The sequence below is a fragment of the Narcine bancroftii genome, chromosome 9 (assembly GCF_036971445.1).
Source record: "Narcine bancroftii isolate sNarBan1 chromosome 9, sNarBan1.hap1, whole genome shotgun sequence".
Classification (NCBI taxonomy): Eukaryota; Metazoa; Chordata; class Chondrichthyes; order Torpediniformes; family Narcinidae; genus Narcine; species Narcine bancroftii.
Genome location: NC_091477.1, coordinates 94,919,435 through 94,946,056, shown reverse-complemented (window position 1 = coordinate 94,946,056; position 26,622 = coordinate 94,919,435). Strand labels below are relative to the sequence as shown.

General features: G+C 37.7%; 2 protein-coding genes across 8 annotated transcripts in view; one reads left to right on the top strand and one right to left on the bottom strand.

Annotated features, from left to right (window-relative positions):
- The window catches only part of LOC138742473 (spermatogenesis-associated protein 16-like), a 74,159-nt gene extending 59,195 nt beyond the window's left edge, over window positions 1-14,964 (top strand). The window contains exons 9-11 of the mRNA XM_069896949.1: window positions 4,994-5,158; window positions 9,410-9,493; window positions 14,669-14,964. Of these exons, the coding sequence (XP_069753050.1) occupies window positions 4,994-5,158; window positions 9,410-9,493; window positions 14,669-14,803 (384 nt within the window). The 3' untranslated portion in view covers window positions 14,804-14,964. The remainder of the gene's footprint in view (window positions 1-4,993; window positions 5,159-9,409; window positions 9,494-14,668) is intronic.
- Window positions 14,928-26,622, bottom strand: part of ect2 (epithelial cell transforming 2) — a 64,715-nt gene continuing 53,020 nt past the window's right edge. For 5 of the 7 annotated variants that reach the window (XM_069896911.1, XM_069896909.1, XM_069896913.1 and 2 more), the window contains 2 exons: window positions 18,376-18,541; window positions 17,216-17,301 (listed from right to left, as the gene is read on the bottom strand). In XM_069896911.1, coding sequence (XP_069753012.1) covers window positions 18,386-18,541 — 156 coding nt within the window. In that variant the 3' untranslated portion in view covers window positions 17,216-17,301; window positions 18,376-18,385. Of the gene's footprint in view, window positions 17,302-18,375; window positions 18,542-26,622 lie in introns of all 7 variants that reach the window. The other 2 variants (XM_069896912.1, XM_069896916.1) reach the window with 1 other exon arrangement.

Here is a 26,622-nt window from a genome sequence, read left to right as displayed (position 1 = left end):
GAGTCGGTGGTGAAGAAGGCAAATGCAATGCTAGCATTTATTCAAAGGATAGAATACAAGAGTAGGGATGTGATAAGGATTTATTGGTGAGACCTCATTGAAGTATTGTAAGCAGTTTTGGACTCCTCATTTAAGAAAGGATGTGCTGACATTGGAGAGGGTTGAGAGGAGGTTCACGAGAATGATTCTGGGAAGGAAAGGATTATGAGGAGTGTTTGAAACTCATGGCCTGTACTGGTTGGAATTTAGGAGAAAGAGGGGGGCAATCTCATAACATTTTGAATATTGAAACACATGAACAGAGTAGATGTAGAAAGGTTGTTTACTATGGTTGGAGAGTCTAGGATGGCACATTAGGATTGTAGGGTATCCACTTGGAACAGAGATGTGGAGAGATTTCTTTGGCCTGAGGATTGTGAATCTGTGGAATTTGTTGCCATAGGTGGTTGTGGGTGCTGTCATTGGGTGTATTTAAGGTAGAGTTTGATAGGTTTTTAAATTATCCAGGGCATCTGCGGAGAAGACTGTGAAGTGGGCTGAGTGAGAAAATTGATCAGCTCATGATTAAATGGTGGGACAGACTCGATGGGCTGAATAGCCTATTTCTGCCCTGATGTCTTCTGGCTTTAATTTGTATTTAATCTCATTCAATTTTCGCAGGTAAAATTTTCTTAAACGAAATTGCCACACCTCTTGCTTTTGGGTTAAAAATTGATGCTACCACTTGACCTACCCAATCTCTTTTTAATTTCTGATGTTCCTTCTCTGTTAAATGAGTCTCCTTTAAAAAAGCAGTATCCCTATTTTCTCTAGATTCTTTGAGTTCACTAATTTCAGAGAGTACTTCCCAATCAGGCTTTAATGTATTCCTATTTTCCAACACCTGACTTAGTGCTTTCAGCTCCACCTTCTCAAGATTGATTGTTTATTTCAGAAGGACCTTGCATGTTGGTTCAGATTCAAGAATGACAAGTTATCCTTATTCTAAAATCCTGGAGATACATTACCAAGGGTTTTTTTTTTCATAGAATTGATTTCTCTTGGCATAAGTACATTTATTTCAATAGGTAGAAAAAAATTAAAAATCCAGTACTTTTGGGTGCCAAACTGGCAGATTTTCCAGACTATTAGATATTACTTTTAATGCAAAATTTAGATATTACACAGTAGTAATAAGGTTTTTTTTTTGCTGTGAACCAGTTAGTGTGGGAATTGTAAAAATATAAATAAGAGCAGGAGTAGGCCATCCAGCCCTTTTGAACCTATGGTGCCAAAGGCTGATCTAGTTGTGGACTCAGCCTTTTCCTTTTCACCCTTGATTCCCCTACTCTACAAAAATCAAACTGTCTAAAATATATTTAATGAGGCAGCCTCTACTGCTTTCTTAGGCAGAGAAGTAGAATCAAAACACAATGAGTTCACGTGAAGCATAGAAATGGGGCTACAGCAAGTTTGTAAGGAGAATGGAAATGAGGGCAAGTAAATTCAGTGCGAAACCAGATCCTGGTGGATTTTTAAAGCAGTCCAGAAATGGAGCCTGGTGACTATACAAGGAATGTGGGATTGGGTCCCAGTTACATTATAAGGAATATGGAGGTGAACTTAAGTGAATTTAGAGAGTGTGGGAAACATCAGCTGGTAAGCCAAGTAATGGGATAGCAAAGTTTTGTTTCCTAATTGTACAAATTGTGGGAAATTATTTTTCAGTTTACATTACACATTCTAGAATTTTGGAGGTATTAAATAAAAGGTAGAGGTTTGTTTGATAAATTACAAACATTGAAGAAATATTTTGAAAAATATTGGTATAATTTCATTCCTACATAAATAAAAGTACTAGAACTAATTTTAGGGTGAAAGAATTTTAGGCTGTTCTGTCATGAAATAGATAGATGGCCTTCTAGAAAATGAAATGTATAAAAATGCCCAGAAATAGGAGAGTGAGACTAAAAAAGAAACACAATTTCAACAGAATTTAAAGGGAATAATCTAAGTAAATTTGGAGAATAATGAGATGGGGGATTACAAATATATTATTTAATCTTCTTTCAGAACAGCTCTCACTCCAACCCATTGCTTCTTCATGCTGGCTATTTTCCCTCCATTTTTATTCCTGAAGCAAGGTCTCAACCCAAAATATTCCTCCCTCCCCCACCAAAACATGCTGCTTGACTCAAGTTTTTCCAGCAGTTTGTTCAGATTTCAGCACCTCCAGTTTGTCAGAATCAGAATTTATTGTTGTGAACAAGTCATGAAATTTGGTGTTTTGTGGCAGCATGACGGTGCAAACATTCATATTATGAAACATCTTACAATATATCAAAAAATAGTGCACGATCATTCAGGAATATGATGGCAGCAGGGAAGAAGTTGTCCCTGTGCCACTTAGTGCTGGTCTTTAGGCTCCTTACCTCCTTCTAGATGGTAGAAGAGTGAGGAGGGCATGGCCTGGGTGGTGGGGGTCTTTGAGGATAGTTTTTTTTAATGACACTGCCTCATATAGATGTCCTTGATGGACTGAAGTCTGGTGCCTGTGATGTTGCAGGCCGAGTTTACTACCTTTTTTGTCCTGAGATTTGGTGCCTCAATGCCAGACAGTGTTGCCACCAGCCAAAACGGTCTCTATGGTACACCTGCAGAAGTTTTCGAGAGTCTTTGGTGACATACTAAATCTTCACAAAGTTTAGCTACTGGTGAGCCTTCTTCATGATTGCACCAAATGTGGAGGATCCAGGACACATCCTCGGAGATTTTGAAACCCAGGAATTTGAAGTTCTTTACCCTCTCCATTACTGAGTCCTCGATGGGTATTATTCCCCTGACATCCTCCTGAAGTCCACAATTACCTCTTTGGTTTTGCTAATGTTGAGCGCAAGGTTGTTGACATTAGACCATTCAATGAGCTGATCCTTCTCCCTCCTGTACTCTTCCTCATTGCCATTGTGATTCTGCTGACAACTATGGTATAATTGGCAAACTTGTGGGTGGCATTAGAATTGTGCCTGACCACATAGTCATGTTTATAATGAGCAGAGCAGTGGGCTAAGCACCCATCTTTGGGGTGTGTCTGTGTTGACAATCAGAGGAGACTATGTTGTTTCCAATTCGTACTTACTGTGGTCTTCTTATGAGAAAGTAAAGGATCCAGTTGCAGATGGTAGCACCTTATGTACGGCAGTGGCCACGAGGACTTACAGGGCACCAGAAATGGGGAGAACACCCCCCCTCCCCACTGCAAAGGAGAAGTATGTATGACAGCCCTACAGGATGGTGACCATGGCAGCAAACCAGCAAGATGCTCAGCAGCTAAAGGACTCACACAGGCTATGGACAACTTGCAATCGGGGACCCTCATGGGCTGCTGGATACCAGGTATCAGAGCTGAGATTCGAGAGAGTGCTGAGGGCAGGTATATCTTTTGATTCTGTTGTGTACTTGAGAGTACAAAACAATATGAGGTCATGTCTGATTAATGGAAAATTTGCCTCTACATTTAGGAGACTATTTAATTTATGTCTGTCGGTGTCTCCACCAGAAACACCTCTTCACTGGACAATGTAATTTGCTGGTCCATTTCCACCAATGTCTTCTCGAGGTCTTTTCCATATAATCACAGCAGGCAAAACACTTGCCATTTTACTTCTTCCATTCCAACCATGTAGAGACCCAAACAGTCTTTCCAAATAAGGCAGAAATTCACTTAGAATATGATAAAATAAACTGTTCGGATAAGAAATTTTTCTTCAGCAAATGGTACCAATATGCACATTTAAACTTGCCTTGCCTGACTGCCCAAAACAAATTATAGGCGAAATCAAAATTAGTACATATTTTGACAAAATTTCCTAGACACTCAAATAAAGTTGACATTTCTGGTCACAGAACCTTCAACAAATCTGGAAAAGTTAAAAAAAAAGTCAATTCTAAATTGTAGAGAATAGGCAAGGATGAAGCAGAAATTAGAAATTTTTTACTAATTTAGTGTATTGCATTTGGTGGCTAAAACCTGACCTCTTTCACCTAGAGAAAAGAAAAAGTTAGGTTGACCACACTGCAGGTCAGCTGTCAAGTCTACAAAGGCAACTCTGAGCTGCCATTTGCCTCACTAAATTTCTGCTCCACTCCATGCTGACCCTTCTGTCTTTAGCTTATTTGATCCAACCATGTGCAATGCAAGCTTTTATTTTACTTTTCCAGATTTGAAGGGTCCATGAACAGAAATATCAACTTTATATCAGTGGCAACTGATGCTCCTATAGTTTGGCTTGGGCAGTCAGTCCAAATCAACATTTCTTAGAGCATCTACGTGCAGAAGCCTTACCAGTGTTATTTCTGTTCATTAATCTTTGCCTTCACTTTCTAAAGACAATGTAAGGAAAGGAACATCTAATATCATAACTTGTGTCACTCCTAGAAGGGCTCAGGCCCAAAATGTCAGTGATATATCTTTACCTCCTATAGATGCTGTGAGACCTGCTGACTTCCTTAGCATTTCTGAATTTTTACTACGATCATAGCGTCTGCAGACTTTAACGTTTTATTCCATTCAGAATAATAGGTTAGATGGGCCTGTTTTTGTGCTGTAATGTTCTATGATTAATTGAAATTTGCAACTATCATCCTTACCTCTTATGTTAGTTAAGAGAATGCACCTTTATTCTTCACACTTTCTTCAGATAAGCTGATACATCAAAATTTTCAGGAATATTTGTTGTCCACAACTTCTACAAGGGTATGAAGAAATATTTCCAGTCCAAAGCCAAAGAAATTTTAGGGAATCTAAGTTTTAGAATTTTTTTTAAAAAGTTTCCCTGTGGTTTATATCAATTGACAGTGCTATCAGTAAGTGTAGTCATTTGTGCAAAACAATAAAAGGTCATTTTTTTTTAACTGTTGAAATTTTGTTTTTATATAGAATATGCTTATGTTCATAGTATACCTGTACTAACCAGAAATATTTTGATATAATTTCTCTAACATTTCTGAGGTTTAGGGGGGGATTTGTCCAGGTGCAGGTGTGCAGGAGAAACTACAGTATGCCAGTTATCTGAGTCAGCTAAAACGAATGAAGGAGCAAGTACAAGTGATTACCCAAACTTTTGCAGAATTAGCCACCATGCCATACTTATATGAAATGAGTCAACAAGAAAATGAACTGGTAAAACATTGTTTTTCTTTTTCTGCAGTTATCTATTCAAATCTAACATGCTGAATTTGATGAAACATTATTAAAAAACTACATGGTGCTAAAATTTGCTGGGAATATGAAATTGGTAGAATTTATTAGATTGCTTCCCTTTTGGTCCTTTTTCTCTGAAGGAAAATTAACTGAGCTGTGTAATGGGCAATATGTTTTAAAATATAGTGCTCACTGTTCAGAAACAAGCCACTTAATGAAACTGGTCAATAGGAACTTTATCCCATCTGTTCTTGTCAGCCTTTAATTTATAAATTCAACTTATCTCACATCTGACAATCGCTCATTTTTTTTCTCTTTTGGCATTTAATAATCTTTTATCCATGGCCTCTTATTATTCTCTTTCCCACACCCCTCCCACCCTGTCAAAAACCTGCAATAATCTTATTAATAATCCCTTGAAAAAGCACCAGTAAATTATCTTTATGTAGCTGTTCCATCTTTTTCCTTACTCCAAACTATAATTGTTACATCTTCCATTTACCACTGATTTTGTTGTCCTTGCTATGGATTATCGTCTCCACTTCCCTTTCTGGCTACCAGATACATGTGGATATGGACAACCTAATAGGTCAATCTATTTTTTTGATAATATTTCCTGACCACTTTTAAGTTTTACCTTTATTGGGCACAGAATAGAATTCTGTTTTTTGTAGATTTCTACTTGCTATACTTTCACCATTTCCAAACTAATTTTATCCTGGCAGATTTCCTACAATGGAAATAGTATCTAGGTTTTGCCTGCAGGAGCAGAATGAAAAACTTTAATTCTTTCATACATATTCTACCACTGAAATGCAAGGAAGCTTCAATCAGATTTTTCAGTGACTTATTGATCCAGTGTTTTTTTTTTATTTTTGGCCTGTCAGCCACAGGATATTTAATGCATTTCATTCTTTAAAAACTGAGAATTTGTTAAATGTAGTTTCAGATGTATTTTAAATGGATAGATTTAGAATTTGGATGAAACTTCATTTACAAATCAAAGATACTGCAGTAATGCCCTGATGTTCCAGCTGTGAGAGTATATAGATATGTTTTGGGGAGATAAATTGGGAAAGGTTTGTTAGAATATGTTACATACAAACACTAAAACAAATCTTATTTAAAATACTTGAGCTCTGCCCTATGCTCGACATATCGGCTCCACAGCTTTTTCAAGAACTTTGAAGAGTGCTCAAGAGACTTCACTAATGGATTGTTGTTTATAAAAGGCAACAGATGAAAGATCTTGTTGGAGCCAACAGATTGTCTGGAAGAGAACTTGCTGTTCTAAGAGGGTCATGTGGTTTTGCAAGCAGAGAGCGATCACTTCTACAGTGTTACAGCCTGGAACTGGAACAGGACAAGCTGGCAAGCTTGTAGTTCATGTAAGAGGAGAGGACTGGCCATCTAATGTTTCACTTGGAATAAGATAAACAAAAAGGAACTCTGTGGTGACCTGAAAGAAAGAGGTTATCATCTGGAGAACCCTGAACGGCAAGTTTCATCAAGACACTGACGTGGCTGATGGAAGTACATTCACTTGTGGATGTCCTGGAACGAATCTCTCCCTGAAAACCGACATGAACCTTCCTGAGCAGTAACCATTTACCTTTCAACCACCAAAATCTGGTGAACTTTATAAATGTTAAATTCTATGCACAGTGTAAGAATTGCCTACATCAGTGAACTTGGATTGTGAACCAAAGAACATTTCTAAACTTACATACACGTGCACTTAGAAGGGGTTAAGTTAGATTAAGTAAGTCAATGGTGATGAAAATAGAATCAAACTTTTTGTTTAAGCGATCATTTGTCTTGGTGAATATCTATTGGTGCTGGGTTTTGGGGTCCTCTGGGCTCGTAACATTTTCTGGGGACTCGTCCTCTCGGATTGAAAATTTGAGTTTTTGTGATTTATTAATTAGCTTTTTTTCAAGCTAATTTGAAGCTTGTGTGTGTGGAAAAACCACAGCAATGGATGTTGATACGTTTTTGGCACAAGCATCTCCTGCAGAGCAAGAGAAAAGAGGAACTGATGGTTATTTCTAAGGCATTAAAGCTGACTGAAATAGAGCATTGGATGAGGAAAATACAAATACAGAGGATTATAGTGAAATATATAGGTGAGGCAAAATCTGTTGAGAGACAATTTTCTGGAGGTAGATCTGTTGAATTGGAATTGGAGAAACTGAGGGTGGAAGAGGATAGAGAGAAACAGAGACAATATGAGGCAGACCAGGCTGAAAAGCAGAGGATATTTGAGGCAGAGGAAGCTGAAAAACAGAGGGAGGATGATGAAAGCCAAATAAAATATGACTGAAATGATTGAAAGGGACAGTTTCAATTAGAGAAGTTTAAAAAAATGAGATGGAGAGAAGAGAATTGAGGCTGTAACTCATGGGGAGAGGTTTTTGGCTAGTAGAGGTAATTCTAGTTCCTCCTTTTGATGAGGGAGATATAGATACATATTTTCAGCTTTTTGAAAAGTTTGCTGAGCTCAAGATGGCCAAAAGAAAAATGACCTCTTATGCTCCAAAGTGTATTGAAGGGAAAAAGACAAATTACATACTCTAGTTTGACTGCAGAGCTAGTGACAAATTATGATACTGTTAAACAAGCAGTATTGAAAGCTTATGAGTGGTTTTCAGAAGCATATAGACAAAAATTTAGCAGTTTGATTTTACTTTGAAGAAATCTGTATGTTTTGACCGTTGGTGCACCTCAAAAGGAATAAATGATTTTTAACAGATTGAGAGAATTGATATTAATTGAGGAAAGTAAAAGGTGTGTTCCAAATGAGATTAAATTATGCCTGGATGAGAGAGACATCCAGATGTGGCAGCAAATGGCTAGATTAGCTATTCATGAAAGAAGAGAAGACTGCCTATCTAATGTTTCACTTGGAATAAGAGAAACAAAAAGGAACTCCATGATGACTTGAAAGAAAGAGGGTATCATCTGGAGCACTGAGGGGGCAAGTTTTGTCAGCAAGACACTGAAGTGGCTGATGAAAGTACATCAGTTGTGAATGTCCTGAAACAACAAATCGCTCTCTGATAACCGACAAGAACCTTCCTTTGTGGTAACCATTTACCTTTCAAGCACCAAAGCCTGGTGAACTTTAGAAATGTTGAATTCTGTGCACAGTATAAGAATTGCCTGATACAGGTGAACTTGGAGGAGTGAGATTGGACTGTGAATCAAAGAATTTATCAGAACTTACATACACGTGCGCTTAGAATTAGAAGGGGGTTAAGTAAGTCAATAGTGATAAAGTTTGATTCTATTTTCACGTTTAAAGTTAGTTAAAAGTAACTTTTGTTTCAGTAACCATTTGTCTTGGTGATTATCTATTGTTGCTGGGTTTTGGGGTCCTCTGGGCTCGTAACACAGCACCCTCAGGACTTTGTTGGTGCTGAAGGAGCACATCTTTCAAGGGCCATTAGACATTAATACCCCCAGGTTACAGAGTAGTAATTTTTTTTTTAAATATAAAGTTTCAGATGGAGTGATTTTCAATTTGTTAAAACAGGTACTCTGGTTCAAACCTCCCCATATATCTGACCCCAATCTTGAGTTGCCATGCGCACTGCTCCAATTCTGGATTCCCAGCAGATTTCAGAATGACCATTAAGCCATATACTGAACTCTATTTCAAAACAGATACTGCATTATCAGTTTTACTGGAGAAAGTATTAAATTGGAATTAATTTCTTATTCACTATCAGAACCTTTAGCATAAACAATTAGAATATCTGTATTTGACAAACTTGACAAAATTTATTTTGAGAAAATGGCTCATGCTGTGAACTTGGATTTTGTGTATTGTGCAAAAGAAAACTGCTGACCAACCTCTCTTTGCCAGCCAGTAAATCCAACTGGGAAAACATTCAACATGGGCAGATTTTGTTTATAAACTCGAGACATTCTGGGCTTCTGTCTCCAGCCAAGTCAAAAAAGAGAACTCTTTGGATGTCCATTTAGAAACCATCCTCCAACATTTCATCAAATCCCCATCATCTAATAATTTTAGGGTTAATTTTTCTAAGATTATGCCTTTGGAACTGATTATTTACTTGAGCAATTTTTCTTAAGTAATTTTGTTATGACGCATTATATAATTTCATTTCCAACAAATAGACAATGTATTTCATCTCTTAATTGTTTATTTAAAAAATGATAGATCGTTATTCAATTTCATTGTAAATATTTATGATTGCAATTCAGCTACATTCATTAATGACTGATGCTGCTAATACTCTGGAAGGAAATACAACCAGTGGAGAATGCATTTGGAACAAAACTGAAAAGGTAGAAACTTCACAAATACATCGAGTTATATTTAGATTTGGTTAAATTGTACATTTCCCAATCTAGCCCCTTATATTTTTGCATCACCTCCTGGGACTTGCACAAGTATAATTGTTCAGCTAATTTATTTATTAAACTAGAGCTGGGTTATGACTGATAAGGTTAAGGAAATTTGTTGTGGTAATGCAAACAAATCCATATTAATATTCAATTGCGAGTAATGTGTAATTGCAAATCTTGTTCACTAAATTAACAATTGATTTGGTTCTCAAAGAACCATTGAGTCAAATTTTCTCTCTTCTAAGCATACTTGCAATATCTTTATAATGATCTTCAGAGCTACTTACTCATCATTTACACAAGCCAAGATTTCAGAACTAATTGAACTCATTAAATTTTAAATGTAGACATGCAGCTCATTAACAGGCCTTCTGTCCACAAGCCTGTGCAGCACAATTAACCTGCAATTCCACGCAGACATGGGAAGAACATAGAAACTCCTTATAGACAGCTCCAGATTCAAACCCAGGTCGCTGGCACTTGTGCTGTTAGAGAGAATTTTCAGAATTACATAGTTCTGCTTCATTTGGTTTCATTTAATATTGGATTAGCAGAATTCCCTGATTATTAACTGAATGCATTTTAGTGAATAAACACCTAATTGTGGTTTAGCGTGGATTGAAGATTGGTAACATCTTTTCTGCCACTATTTTTTGTAGCTATCTGAAAAATAACTACTGTATATTGATTAGGTTAGCAACACAATGCCGGTTGTGTTTTGTATTTTGAAATTCAGTGAGCAACTAAATGTTTAGCCAGGAACTCAATCTGGAAAACTTGTAAAGAGCTACGAGCATTTTTGGGCTTTGCTCTATTTAAATAGTCCTCTAGTAGGAAATTCATACTTCAAGAACTCATTAAAACATGCATTACAAGTGTTAATTTCAATGCCTTTAGCTAAGTGTTGTTGATTAGTATTGGAACCTGCATGTGGGTGATTCAGGATAAATAAATCATAGAGAAACTGCAAAATATTCTGTGGGTAAGGAAGGTGAGAACCAGAAGATATTTATGCTCCTGCAATCAGCCTTTCAAGACCAAATGAAAAAAGTTGACTTCTCTCGCTGGCTGTGTACTAGAAATAGAAACAGGAACACATTAAAATAGTGATTAGAGCAGGGGTGGGCAACTTTTTAATTGAGACCTACAGCACAGTAACAGGCCATTTCGGCCCATGAGTACATATTGGAGGTGTAGGTTAATGGGCCTGTTACCATACTGTAGGTCTCAATTAAAAGGTTGCCCACCACCGGATTAGAGCATGTGCCAGGATAGATAGCTTCTATCCTCTGGTCATTGGGACCATTTCTGGGCCAAGTCAAGATTATTATCTTGCATTTTGATCTCAATTCTTCTCAGAGGTTCACTGGAACAGTTGGCAGGATAATGGCCATGCATAGCAATGGAAAGGTGCACAGTCATTTGGTGGGGCCAAATTAGAAATTTTGGAAGGACAAAGTAAAGCTGCAGGTACAGTTGCTATTTGGTCTAATAGTAAAAACAGACAAATCTTAAAAAGAGGATACAAGATATTCAGAAGATTGAGGGAAGATGAGTAAGTAGCTCTGAAGATCATTATAAAGATATTGCAAGTATTCCTGAGAGGATGACCCCCAAGACTCAAACTACTTATTACAACCAATAAACAAGAATGATACAATAATGCTACTGGGCAAATTCTATTTGCCACAAAATAGAAAGGGAGTGTGAGAGGAGCAAAGCTGCAATGAAATTAAACATGCAAGAATGGCAGGGTGGCAATCTTGGGGTCCACAATTAATTCAATACAGATTGGAATAATGATGAATGAGGGCAAAGGGGGAAAAAAAAATTCTGAACAAATCTAAGTGTTATTTCCCGATCAAGAATGTGCATTGCTGTATCTTGTTCTGGAAAAAGAAATGGGCGAGTTGCAACAGAACATTTAGAACAGGAAACATTTCAAAGTTTTGAGTAGTGAATAAAGGTAAAGAGAATTCTAAGGTAATTTCGTGAGGATATCCATCCAGAATAAAATGGAATGATCGGGGGACAAGTAAAAGTTACACAACAGATATATTCCTACAACAGGGAACAAAATGAACCAAGCCTGAACTTCCTGCTTGATAGGACTTGGAGATGATGAAATTCAAAACTAAAATTATGATGAATTATTCATCAGAGAAGTGTTATTCAGTGAAGAATAAAGATTGAATACAAGTTATAAGGGAGCTGAAAAGGAAAACAAGAGTCCCAAGAAAATCCCAAAAAATGCCTGAGGCAGTTGCCTATTTGCAAGAGGAAAAAGCCAATTAAGGATCAAAAAGTAGATCCATGCATAGAATGAATGTATTTGGAAAATGTGCCCAGTTGTGAGCTAAATGATTTCTTGCACTTGCTTTGTGATTATCACTTACCTTACTTTCCTGAAACCACTCCATATCATTATTCCATGTGATGAAATTCAAGAGGTGTAAAGTGCTTTATACTGGCAGAGACAAAATAGACAATTCTAAAGAATAAGCCTGAGATTAAGTCAGCAAAGTGACAAATGGAGAGATTAATTTGGAAGGCACATGGAATACTTGATTTCACTAACAGAGTTTACACTGGATAGGTGACATGGGCCTATGCCAGTGTTTGTGTCGCTTAAGGACATGACTGTTTGAGAGAGAGGATGTTCATGTTACTGCAAAGTTATAAATGTCATGACATTTTAAAAAGAGGCAGCCATTAGCAGCAATTTCAAAGAATAGGGTTTTTAAAACAGCATTTTTATACTTCAACTCAACTGTTTTACAAGTGTTGAAACTCGGGACCAAAAAGCTCAAGAAATTGCTGCTGGCAAGTACATTTTGCAGTCAGAATTTCTGGCTAGTCTCACAAAATATTCAAAACACTAAAGACATAACAGTATTTCTTACATGAAAATACACCAGTGGGTTATATCATTTTAGGAATATTCATAGAAATTCCTTTTGCCTGATTAGTTGAATTAACTATTCTCCATGATGCACAATACACAACTTTTTTGATGGTTTTCCATCAAACAATCTCAGCAGGGTAATTACCACTAGAAATATTTAAGAAAAATTAAGCATTTTGTAAAACATAGATGAGAATCAAAATTCCAGCAAAACAAAGTGGTTTCATAAATGCATGTCAACTTAATCTAACTGCAAATCTTTCATTTTCCAAGACATTTTCTTACACCCAGTAATCGCAGATGGTCCTTTAAATACAATACCCTCCATAATGCTTGGGACAGATTTTTTTTCCTTGTTTGCCTCTATGCTCCAAAGTTTTAAATTTGTAATCAAACAATACACATGATTAAAGTGCACATTCCAGATTTTATTCAAGGTTATTTGTATACATGTAGAAATTACCACACTTTTTATACATAGTCCCCTCATTTCAGGGCACCATTATATTTGGGATATGGCAATGGTATAGTATAAAGTAGTCATGTTTATTACTTTGTGCATAATCTCTTGCATGCAATGACTGGTTGAGGTCTGTGATTCTCAGACATCACCAGGTGCTGAGTATCTTCTCTGGTGATGCTCTGTCAGGCTTCTACCACAGCCATCTTCTACTCCTGCTTGTTCCCTGAAGTTTTCTCTTCAGCATACTGAGGGCATGCTCAATTGGATTTAAATAAGGTGACTGACTTGGCCATTCAAGAATTTTCCAGCTTTTAGCTTTCAAAAACTCCTTTAATGCTTTAGCAATATGTCTGGGATAATTGTCTTGCTGGAGGATCAAGTGCCATCCAATGAATTCTGTACAGCTTAGAATTTAATTTTGCTATTGCCATTAGCAGTTACATCAAGTGCACCAGTACCTGTGGCAGCCAATACATCCCCACGCTATAACACACCACCTCATCTGTGAAACATTGTGGTGGGTATGATTTGAATCTTGGGCAGTTCCTTTATGGTTTGACACTTTGCTCTTGCCATCACTCTGATACAGGTTAATCTTGGTCTCATTTGCCCACAAGACCTTTTCCAGAATTCTGCATTCTCTTTTAAATACTTCTTGCCAAACTAATATGGTCATCCTGTTTCAGTGGCAAACTAGTGGTTTGCATCTTGCAGTGTACCTTCTGCAGACAGTAGTCATAGACACATCCTCACCTGCCTCCTGAAGAGTGTTTCTGATCTGTCGGACAGGCATTTGGGAATTTTTCTTCATTATGATGAGATTTCTTCTGTCATCAGCACTGGAGGTCTTCCCAGAATGCTCTTTCTTCTTAATGTTGTTCCAAACAGTTGATTTAGGCAATCCTAAGGTCTGGGTAATGGCTTCTTTGACTTTCATTGCCATACTCTGCTCCTTCTGTTGAAAAATGGCAACTACAACCTCCAAAGAATATCAAAAGCTTAGAATCTTATGTCTGCACTAATGAAGCAATTAAACATACCTGAGTAATCATAAACACCTGTTAAGTCAAATGTCCCAAACATTATGTTGCTCTAAAATGGTGGAATTGTGTATAAAAATGCTGCAGTTTCTACATGGTCATACCAAAATGTACACTCATAATTTTTAATAATTTTTTTTATGTGCATTTTCATCACATATGAATTGTTTGATTACAAATTTAAATCTGTAGAGCACAGTGGCAAATAAAGGGAAAAAAGTTAGTCTGTCTCCCAAACAATGGAGGACCCTGTAGAAGTAATTTGGTGGCCAAGACAGAGGCTTGTCATGATACAATTAAATATTTTTTAAACAATTTCTATGCTTTTCAACCCACAAGAGAAGAACATCATGCATTGCAGGTACACGCAAAAAAAATCTATATTTTTGACTGTTTTAGATATACACAATACTACTTAAACTAGTTTTCCATGTGTCCATTAATTTACCCAAGTGCAGCAATCAATCTATAAGTCAGAAATTTAATTGCTTATAATGGTAAAGGGAAAAGTACAGCCAGGAATGTCCCTGTAAAGTCCTTTTTAAGGACGTCATCTTTTAACAACTTCATGGCAGTAAATTGCAACACAAGGAAATACAACTGCAATATAGTTAGAATAAATTAAAGTACAAGTTTAAGTGAAACTTAAGATTGCAATTGCTAGTTTTACAGAGGAAAGTTTTAAAGTTGTAGCCGATTGTTTACAGGTTGGAAAAATTGAAGACCTTATCTATCATTTAGAAGATAATTTTATGAAAGCAAAAGCTCAGAAAACTGCTCGAAAACAAAGGAGAGAAGTGAAAAAGTTGAAAAGTCAAAAAAATTGTTCCATTGCCTGGTGAGCTGAAACAATCCAAAGACACAAAGTCTGTGGGAAAGATAGTGATACACTCGTAGACCAAAAGACATAATAGCATCACCTCCATCCTTCATTATTGTGCCAAAGGAACTTGAACAATTGTATTAGAATACTACATTAATTAAACATAAAACTGAAATTTTATGATTGCTTTATTATTAACAAGTACACTACCAACACCATTTTCCATAAGCACACAATTAACATTTTCAGATTGAAATATCTTGTAAAAAAAAATCTCTTTGAAATCCACCAATTCCAGTGGCAAACAATTTTATTTTAGTGGTGATAGATCACCTATTATGTATGTGATGGTCTTGTGGAAACATCCAAGTTACAATACCATCTCAATGTTGAATTTCTCTTTTACCAACAATCATGGTATCTTATTCTGTGGTCTAAATTTTCCGGAGATTTTTCCCTATTCTATCATTACACAGATAGTACTGATATAATAAAATATAGGTCTACAAATTCAACCATTTCTGGCATATGAGTATACAATTAAATATGAAAATCAAGGTGCCAGAAAATCCATGTTCCTTCAAGTGTGCATTTCTGCAATGGTCATTAATACAACAACCATTGATGAAAATTCCTACAGTTAAATTTAATCTGGTTGCCAAAAAACAATTTTCATACTCCCTCATGCAGAACAGGGATTTACATCATGAAAATAGTAAAATATTTTATTTAATATACAGTAGAAGTCCCAAAATCCTAACTTTGTGTCAGTCCGAATTTTCCGGATTCTTGTGCTGTAATTTTAAAATTCAAATTTAAGGAGGAATAAAGAGAACTGGTAAATTTTGATAGTTTTTTCATTAGCAAATGCAGCATTTATCAAAATGAATAGTTTTAAAGAAAAAATTCAACACTTGAGAAAATGTGAACAAAAATCTTTCACGTCAAAAAAAAGCCTGAAATTAAATTTAAAAATTAACATTGTAAATGAAAAATACAGTATACAAAAGAATTTCTTTGTGATAAGATTACCTGTATCGCTGGTCACTGTTGCCACTGGCACTTATGCAATTAAAATATGAGAGTTTGAAAAGTCCAGATTCTTGGGTGGTCCAGATTTCTACCTGGATTTTTGGACTTCTACTGTATTTGTTTTCTAGAATTGTAGGTAGACAGTGAAAATGATTGTGAAATCTTCTTCCACACTCACTAGTCTCAAAATGCAAAATTTTAATCCAAAAGTTACATTCTTACCTTAAATTAGTTTCATTAATCAGTTATGAATGTGGATTGATTGTTCCCAGAACATGAAAGCTGAACAAGACTCTTTAATAATTTACTATTAAACTAACAACATTTTCTCCAAAATAAGTTTATTTGTATCTATATATCATGTCTAAGTCCAAAAGTTGTCCTCATAAAAATTCAATACATCCTTCATTTAGCAGCTTAGATTATTTTGCACAGTAGAAAATACTTAAGAAACATGTAAAACAAACAGATCTTCTCTCACTGAAAAAAACGTATTAGTTCAAGGAAAAGCATCCATAATGAGCGATCCCTAATGCAGAAATATAACTATCAACATATTCAAGGCACAGAAACGTGCACATATACAAAAACACCATATCATTGTTAACAGATGCAAGATGATTGTTTGGAAGAAATGTAGCTTAGATTTTAATCAAGGGACCATACTATTATATTCTTGGATTGATCCCTTATAAACAGGTAAAGTTTTATATAATTTCATTTCTAAACTTTGGGAGGACCAAAGATTGTCTTTTTAATTGTGGGAGGGTGTTGACAATCTTAAATTTGGCCAAAAACCATATCTTAACATTTTTCTCCCATAAAATATGAAGTAATCCAGTTTAATGAAGAAAATTGTTTTGCAGGTATTAATTAAACAACTCGAGGGATAGATAATACTCTGTTACAGTGGAAAAAAAATCAATTTATTGCCCAAAGACATTGAAAGTTACAAAACTGATAGGATCCAGTTTCATGCTCATTTTACATCCTGTCCAATGAAATTATGTTGGTCAGTTTTTTTTTAAATCCTTCTGTTTCCTACCCCATAGTTCAGGTTAACAGGAGGAGCATGTCAGCTCAATTCAATGCATAAAAAGACATTAAGAGGGCAAGTAATAAATAAAACAAAAATGTACAAAATGAAGCAGGAAAAAAAGCAATCCAAACAAATCCTTCAATTAGTGTTCAGCCAGGTAAACAAAATGCCAGATACACTGTAAACAAAGTTCAAGGAAAAGAAAGATCCAAGGATTTAATAATGCCATCTTCAATTGGAATCATGCAGTAATCAAATACATTTTAAATTCCATTTGATACTATATCATTTCAAATTTCACTGACTGCAATAAACCAGAAATTTCTTTCCTGGATTTACCCACCAGAAGACAAATTCTAAATCAGATGAGTTGTTGACCGGCTGAATGTATGGTACCTTTTTTCAAACATTGCTGGTAGACTCACCAATGAGGGTGACTGCATGCCCTGGATAAAAGAAAAAAAATGTCAGTTTACTTTTCTCCAATATAAAGGTCAAGAAGGGCTCCCCCTTCCCCTCAAGAGGCAACATTAACTCCAACAATTTATTTAATATGCAATTTTCCTACATACTTTACATTGCAACATTAATTGCTCAAAGCAAGGATTTTGCTGTGCTGGGGAAGCAAAAAAACCCACGTCCTTTGTACATCTTAGAACCAACATCAGCAATGGACATTGTCCAAATTGGAACACTTTTTTTTTTAAAAAAGAAAAGCACAACTCGTGTACCTCATGATTTTATATACCGACAAGATCACCCCTCAGCCTCTTACGCTTCAAAGAATAAAGATCCAGTCTATTTAGCCTCTCCCCATAACTGAAGCTCTCTAGAGGAAATTCACCAAATTCAACAACCTGGTGAATCTCCTCTGCACCCCCTCCAACTTATTGTCACTTTTTCTTCGTCGCTGGATAACAAAGTAGGAAGAAATAAATTATACTCATGCAGAGTTTTCCAAGCATTTAAGATCAAAATAGCTTCGATGAACAAGAAGCAAAAATCCTGAGAAATTAAGTCAGACCCAATTGAAAAACATAGGCAATCAAACTTTCCTGAGCACAACGTAAATTGGGGGAGGGGCAGGGGTGGGGGAAGATTCAACAGAAGGGCTTTACTAAAAATAAAAACATTCAACAGTAATATTTGCTTTTTTGTGAAATATATTTCAATAAATAATTTTTCTGAAGTTACCAACTGTTCCGTTAACACCACAAATTAAAATATTCAAAGATTTGTTTGTCAACTTCCATTGTGAACATTAAATCAGACACAAAGATTAGTAATTGTGATTAAATATGTTCATTCTCACATTAATCGTACTCAAAACTTGGAACTTATAGCTCACTAACCCCCAATTTACTGGCAAATAAATATAAAATAATAAGAAATTATAATGATCTCAGTACCACTTTAAATACCAGCAAACAGGCATGAAATCAAATAGTGCTGGAGACGACAAAAAAAATTGAGCCGTGTTGTGGAGGTTAATAAAATGTTAAAACTACTGTAAGACTCACTCTCCATAAGTTAGATACGAGTTTGACTTGGTAAAGCTGAATGTAGATTATTTCGATGTCGGAGGCCAACAGGTGCACTGTCCAAGGAGTTAGACCGTTGCACAGTTACATTATTTGCTGATATCACCGAGTCATTCAGACCAAAAGTGGATGAAGAATGAGAGATCTAGATATAGGAAGACCACTAAATTACAGCAAGCAGGTAAGTCAAGCAAGGAATGAAATGCACAAAAATATAGGAGCTCCAAGAGAAAAGCCAAATCTGGGAAATAGCACTTGATTATAAACATTTTCTATCCCAAGTGATATATTTCAAATTAACTGCATAAACACAAAAACCAATCTCATGGATCATAATAACTATTAATATCAGAAACTGGTATGGAACTTTTCAGTATAATTCAATGATAGCCTATGAGCTTGGGAATCAGATGAATTGAAGGAAGCAATTGTTTACTATTGAAAGTTGGAGAATGAACAAATGTGAGAGCATATGCGGAGGTGGAAGAGGGGTCCAAAACCAAAAACGACACAAACGAAGGCTTAAAGGACTAAAATAAAGTTACTCTACATCCACAACTGTACAGCTTAATACTGGTCCAACTCCATCTTCATATTTGCTAATGACACCACAGCAGTAGGTTGGGTATCAAACAACAATGGGACAGAATACATGGAAGAAAATAAAAGTCCCATGGCTTGGTGCTAAGAAAACAAGGACCAAGGAGATGATCATCGACTTCGGAGAGGAAGCAGAGTCCGCAACCTTGTGAAGCTGAAAGAGTAGATAGCTTAAAGTTTTCAGGAAATAAACTCCAATAACGACCTGGGACAAGCATTATGATGCGACAGAAAAGAAAGGACACAATCTCTATTTTATCACAAGACTAAGGAAGTTCAGCATGTCCCTCAACAACTTCTACAGGTGCACCATTGAAAACATACTTGCTTGGAGGCCGCACAGCCTGGTATGGGAGCTGCTTGGCGCAAGATCAGAAAAGTTTACATAAGGTAGTGAATGCAGTTCAGATCATAAGGAAAACTAACTTCCCCTCCATGAGCCATCAACATCTCCCACTACCAAGGAATGGCAGCCAACATACTAAATTACCCATTACACCCAAGAAACACTCTTCTCTCCCACTGGAAGAAGGCTGAAGAGTGTGAAAGCATGCACCAACAGACTTAAATACAGCTTCTTCCCAGCAATGAATGAACACCCATAAAAATGTTAGCATGTTACTACCCTTACTGGTGCTAACTGATCTTCCTTTCACACGACTCTGTGAATTTTGGGGATAATCTGTTGGTCAGTTGGTAGAAGAACCCTCCTCACTGTACTAGATAATTCGTGAAAGCATACTTGATGAATGCACCACAGCATGGTATGGAAGCTGCTTTGGCATTGTGATAGCGAATGCAGATTGAGCATCACACAAACTTCCTTCCCCTCAATTTCATAGCATCAGTTTTACAGCACAGGAAAAGGCCCTTCAGCCCAACATGTCCTTGTTGAAATTATCAACCAAAATTGTGTTTGGGCCTATTCCTTTAATCTTTCCTCTGTTTGGATGTTGCAGTTGTACCTGCCCATACCACTTCCACTAACAGCTTATTCCACATACCAATCCCACTCTGTGGTCCCTCTTAAATCTTCACTGTCTCAATATCAATCTGTGCACACTACTTTTAGACTCTCCGACCATGGATAATATTTGACTTTTCACCTTATCTATTATACTCATCGTGATTTTTTTAATACCTCTATTAAGTGTTACCCTTCAACCTCCTACAGTCCAGGGAGAAAAGTCTTTCAGCTTCTCCTTACAAGCCCTCCAGTCCCAGCAATGTTCTGCAAGTCTTTTCTGCACCCTTTAAAGCTTAATGGCATCCTTTTTACAATATACTCCAAATATTTCTCATCAACATCTTGTATAATCAAGTACCCAATGTCCTTACCGATGAAGGTGGGTATTCCAAATGCCTTCTTCTCCACCCTGTTAACCTGTGTTGCCATTTTAAGGGAACAGTGTAGCTGTATTCAGATTTATTGTTTGAGTAAAGTCAGTAGAAGTCCAAAAATCCAGATGCCAGAAATTCAGACCACCCAAGAAAAATAAACTTTTCAAACTCAAATTTTTTTTAAATGTAGCTGGCTTTAGTGTGTGGGCGTGCTGGTTTTGATAATTGAAGCATGCTGTATTTGCTAATGAATATACCATCAGAATTTACCTGTTCATTTCTTTATTCTTCCTTAAATTTGAATTTTAAAAGTACTGCCCAAGAATCCAGAAAATCCAGACCCACCCAATCCCTAACCCTAATGCGGATTTTTGGACTTCTACTGTAGACACACAACCCTGGATTCCTTTTCCTGCAGGCGAGGCAAAATTATTGGTAGAGCAAAAAAACTGTACAACATACACATGTAAACAAATAGAGAAATGTAATCAAATTGACTAAGCAATAAATAGAGGAGGGAAAAAAAATCAAAAAGTGCAAGAGAGTCCTTAACAAGCCCCTGATTGAGTTTGTGGCCAAGGAGCCCAATGGTGGAGGGGTAGGTTTTCCTGAATCTGGTGGTGTGTGTCTTGTGACACCTATACCTCATTCCTAATGGGAGCAGTGAGAACAATAGAGTGTGCTGGGTGGTTTGGATCCTTGATGATTGCTGTTGCTCTCTGAGGGCAGCGTTCCCTGTAGATGTTCTCGATAGTGGGGAGGGATTTTGCCTTTGATGGTCTGGGGTGTGTCCACTATCTTTTGCAGGACTCAACACTCTGGATATTGGAGTCCTCTTACTACTGTGGTGCAGCCAGTCAGTACACTTTCCACTGCATATCTGCAAAAATTTGCCATAGTTTCCGTTGTCGTACAATGTATTCCTGGATCTCTGTTTCAAAATGCTCTCCAGAGACCCACCATTTACTACGGTATATATGGGTTTGACTTCCCAAAGTACATCACCTTATACATAACCAATTTAAATTTAATCTGCCATTCCTTTGACCATTTTGCCAATTCAACTTGACCCTGGTAAAATTTCTACTTTCTCACCAAACTTGGTGTCATCTGCAAACTGCTTTGTCATCCAAATTGTTAATATAGATAACAAATAATGGACCCACACAAGTTCCTGCAGCACCCCACTGATCAGTTCTCCAAGCAGATAAGCAGCCCTCCACTACCATAACCAAGCCAATTTTGAATCCAATTGATAAGCTCACCCTGGATCACGCTGATCTAAATTTGCAGACCAGCCTACCACTCGGGATCTTGTTGAAGACCTTGCTAAAATTCATGACTTGTCAAGTTAAGGCCAATCACAAATTGAATGAACACCTCATCATTAGCCTTGGAGTCTCCAACTAGACAACATCAATATTTACCTCTAATTTCTGTAAACCCACTACCCTAGTTTCTCTCTTTCCCTACCCCTCTGTCTCCCTGGTTACCTGGTATGTCATTCAGGGACAACATTTAAGTTAAACTATTGTATTATAAATGAGTGGCTTTGGTGCATTTAATTTTACATTTAAAAGTGATGTGAGAAAACAGTTCCAATTTTTTGGCAAAGCGCACAGTCACCACAGCTGGTGGTGAGATGACAGAAAAACAGGAATTGTTCACTAGATGTGCAAAAGTTGGAACACTCTTTTTTACTCACAAAAATTACTGAAAATAAAGCCTAACCCAACAATATGGTTATAATTGCTTTTGATCTTGTCAAAATATTGATGCTGAATTTATTGACATACACATACGTATGCCTAAAATTTTAACTTTCTACAGCGACCAGGTACTTCACAGTTAACTGCCCAAGTGGGAACCTTATTTCTGCAGAAAGTAGGGGAACATATGTCTGGTGATGCAATCCTATTGTAGGTTGTGGAAATTGATGCAGAAGCTGGTGAATGGGTGGCAGGTAAGAAAGAGGGGAACCCTGTTACTGTTACATCTGGGGATATGGGGGAAGCAAGAGAAAGGGGCCAGGTCCGATGCCGTGACTCCTTTGTCTACTCATCCGTTCCCACCAAATGCCCCTTTGGTACCTACCTCTGTGACTGCAAGAAGTACTGCAGTTGAACTTGCACCCTCCTCCCTTACCAATATTTGGATCCCCAAACAGACTTTCCAAATGAAGCAACATCACTTGTAAATGTGTAGGCATCATTTACTTCACCTGGTACTCCCAATGTAGCCACCTTTACATTGGGGAGATTGGATACAGACTAGGAGATCATTTTATTGAACACCTCCATCTGCTGCAGCAACAAAGACCTCCCAGTGGCCTACCACCAATTCCACACTAACATGTCTCTTCATGGATTCATAACCTGTCAAGTTAAGGTCAACCCCGCAAATTGGATGAACATCTCATCATCAGTCTCAAAATCAACTAGACAACATCAATATTGACCTCCAATTTCTGCTAGCCCACTCCCCTAGTTTCTCTTTCCCTATCCCTCCCTCCACTCCCTACCCCCTTTCATTCCTTCAGAGAACTATCCTTAGCCCTCTGCCCTCCCTTCTCAACTTCTTTCTCTTTGACTCTCACACCTGTTTTCAGATTACCTCTTACCCATTTGCCTGTGCTTCTCGCCTCTCCCCCCACAATTTTGCTCAGGTATCTGCCTCATTTTTGACATTCCTGATGAAAGGTTTGTTGTGTATTCACTTACACAATTAAGATTCAGTGATGCTTTCTCATCCTTTACTTCTATTAAACTAACCTGGCTACTGACACACACATTTTATATATATATATATATATATATATATATGGAAGGGTGACATAATGATGTCCAGCAGAGGGCAGGCTTATACCCAACATTCTAACCCCCGCCGCGCCCCCCCCCCCCCCGCCCCCACAGTAAATGCTGACTGGGCCCAGGACTACGTGAGAATTAGAATACATCTCATGAGTAATTATAATTATAAAAGAGAAAGTATTTAATAATAATAATCAGGGAACATAGTTCTCAGAGCATTCAAGTGGTCTTTTTCTTTTGGATCGCCTCAGCGTGGTTTGCTGTGCCAGTCTTTACTCGGGACCCATAGATAGTCGGGTTGGCAGCAACTGCCCATCTTCGCTACCTCCTGACTGCTAGACTCCTCAGCACCTCGATCATCTCTGCCCCTCCCCCCACTTGGTCTGATGGGTGGGATGGTCGATGCAAGCCATGGCAGATCTGGTTCCATCTCATCCAGTTCATGAGGCAGTTCATGGACTTTAACATCAGTCAATGCTCGTAATTGGTCAATGTGTCACTTCCACAATCTGTCCCCCACTAGAACTCCTACCACCTATTGGTCTTTATGTTGTCTATAATTTTGTTCCAGAACTCTCTCGCCCACTTCCAATATTCTAGGTGAGGTTTGTGGCAATATTGTTTTTTTTTCCTGAAATCGGAGACCCACAACTAGATGAACTGTGGACAGCCTGGCCAAACATTAGTTCTGCAGGGGTACATTTTGTGGTAGAATGTGGCATGTTTTTGTATCCCAATAGGAAATCTATGATTGTGTCCAGGAGGAAATTAGAAGTTTCATGGTTTTCATTGCTTTTTTGAATGCTTGTAAAAAACATCTGCCTCCCCATTAGTACTTGGGTGATAGGGTATGGAAAAAAAATGTCTGATACAAATCGAGGCCCATTGTCTGTAATTAATTCATGAGACAATCCATAAGTAGCAAAGATTACTTGAAGACAGTCAATTGTGGGATCTGCTTTGGTATTTTTCAGCTGTGAAACTACTGGCCATTTGGAGTGTGCATCCACAGCTAGTAAAGTCTTGCCCATGAATGGTCCAGCGAAGTCTACAAGAATCTGATGCCAGGGTTTGGATGGCCATTCCCATGGGTTAGCTTTGGCTTGCAGCATTTTTGGCTGCATTGACTGACATACTTTGCATTCCCTTACTGTTGTTTCAATATCTCTGTCTATGGAGGGCCACCAGATATGCATCCGGGGCAGTGCCTTCATTCATACCATTCCCGGATGGTTGCGGTGTAGTTCTGATAACATGGTAGTTTGCCATTTGGCTGGAATGTTTACCGCATAGAAAACATCCTTCTTCAACTGGTAGTTCATGGCGGCGTGTGTGGTAAGGTTTTAGATCTTCTGGAATGACTTCAGATTCGGGCCACCCATTGAGGGTGAAGTATAGGATCTTGTTTAATGTTGCCTCTTTTCGGGTTTCCTTTGCAATTATCTGGGCTGTAATGGGCAGTTGTTGAAGTTGTTCTTGGTTGACGGCTGCTTCCTCTGCTGTCCATTTAATCATTTCTCGTTCTGTCTCGGGTAGCGGCATGCATGACAAGGTATTTGCATGGTTATCGAATGTTCCTGGTTTATGTTTTATATCATAGTTATACGCCACTAGTAGCATGGCCCATCTTTGAATTCTGGCTGCAGCCAATATTGGTATACCTTTATGTGGCCCCAGGATTAAACTAAGACGCTTGTTGTCTGTGATCAGGGTGAATTTTTTTCCGTAAAGGTATTGGTGGATTTTTTTTTTTTTAAAACACCGAAAATGATTGCCAATCCTTTCTCTAATTGGGTGCAATTGCGTTCACGAAGCATACGCTCCTGGTTGCTGACCTTTTTCTGTGATTTGGGATAGTACTGCTCCTCGTCCCACTGGTGAAGCATCCACAGCTAGTGGAAATTTTTTACTAGGGTCGTAGTGGATCAGCACCTTATTTGTTGAGATTAGCATTTCCTTTGTTTTCTGCTTCTGTGTTCCAATACCATGTTTGATCTTTCTTGAGTAATTGGTTCAGTGGGCTGCATAGTGTAGATATATTAGGGATATGTTTTTGGTAAGACTATAATTCCAATTTGTTGGTTGGGTATGGGGCCTTGTGAACGGCTTCTGTTCCTGCTGGATTCATTCGCACCCCCTCGTTGTCAATCGTAAACCCAAGATACGTTACTGAAGGGTGCATGAAAACACATTTGTCCTTTCATATATTAACCTGTTGTAGTCTGGTTAAAACCTTTTCAAAGTTTTGTAAGTGTTCACTGACGTTCCGGCCCGTGATGATGACATCATCTGGTAACACCCAACTGAGAGTCCATGTAGCAATTTCTCCATTGTTGCTTGAAAAATCGCAGGTGTTGCTGATATTCCGTAAGGCCCGTGTACAGGTGAATAGTCCCAGATGGGGATTGATTGTCAGACATTCTCTTGATTTTTTTTTTGTCCAATTCTATTTGTTGATATGCTTGTGACAAATCTAGTTTTGAGAATTTAGTACTTGGAACAATTCTTCTGCCTTGGGCATTGGGTGTTTGGATATTTTGAGTGATGGATTGATGGTGATATTGTAATCGCCGCAAATGCGAATTTCACTGTTTGCTTATCGTACTGGTGCGATGGGCACTGCCCAATCGCTGTATTGATTTGGTTCTAATATGTCTTCATGTTTTAGTCCATTTAATTCAGCCTCAATTTTTCCTTTCATACCAAATGGGGCTCTTCTGGCTTTAAAGAATTTTGGTTCTGCATTATCTTTTAATTGCAGTTTGGCTTGAACACCTTTGATTTTCCCCAAACCTTGTTGGAAATCCACTGCGTGGTTGTTGAGGATTTGGTCAAGTTTTGGCTGGGAGATATCAGTGTGGTTTACATTTAGAATTGAACCAATTTCCAGCCCGTCCAGGGGAATGTGTTGAAGCCAGTGTTTTTCGTTGCTGTTGTTTGTATTGTACTTAGACCGTACTTTCTCCAAACACTTTGATTCTGTCTCCTGTCACAGATCTTAGAGTTATTTCAGTTTTTTTTTTAAACCAGGTGGTGTGGTAACAAGCATTCCTTTACATGTAACGGCATTAGGGGCATCTCTGTCCCTGTGTCTAACTCCATCTTCAGGGGGTGTCCGTTTATTTTTAGCTGCGTTTCCTCTATTTATTCCTCAGATGTGTATTACCTCAGGAGCTGAAATTTCAGCAGCTTGAAGGTCATGACATGTGCATCATGATGTCCAGCAGAGGGCAGGCTTCTACCCAACAAGGTGGAAGCCCAAAACATTGACTGGCTTTTACTTCTTATGGATGTTGTGTGAGCTGCCGAGTTGCTCCAACATTTTCGTAACTTGTGATAGTAAATTAATTGAATTAAATTAAAAGATCCAATAAATATATCAGGTAATAAATATTCACAGTAATAGTGACTTACGATAGTGCAATGATTAGTGAAGCAAGGGGAGGTTCAAAAGTCTGATAGCTGTGGGAAAGAA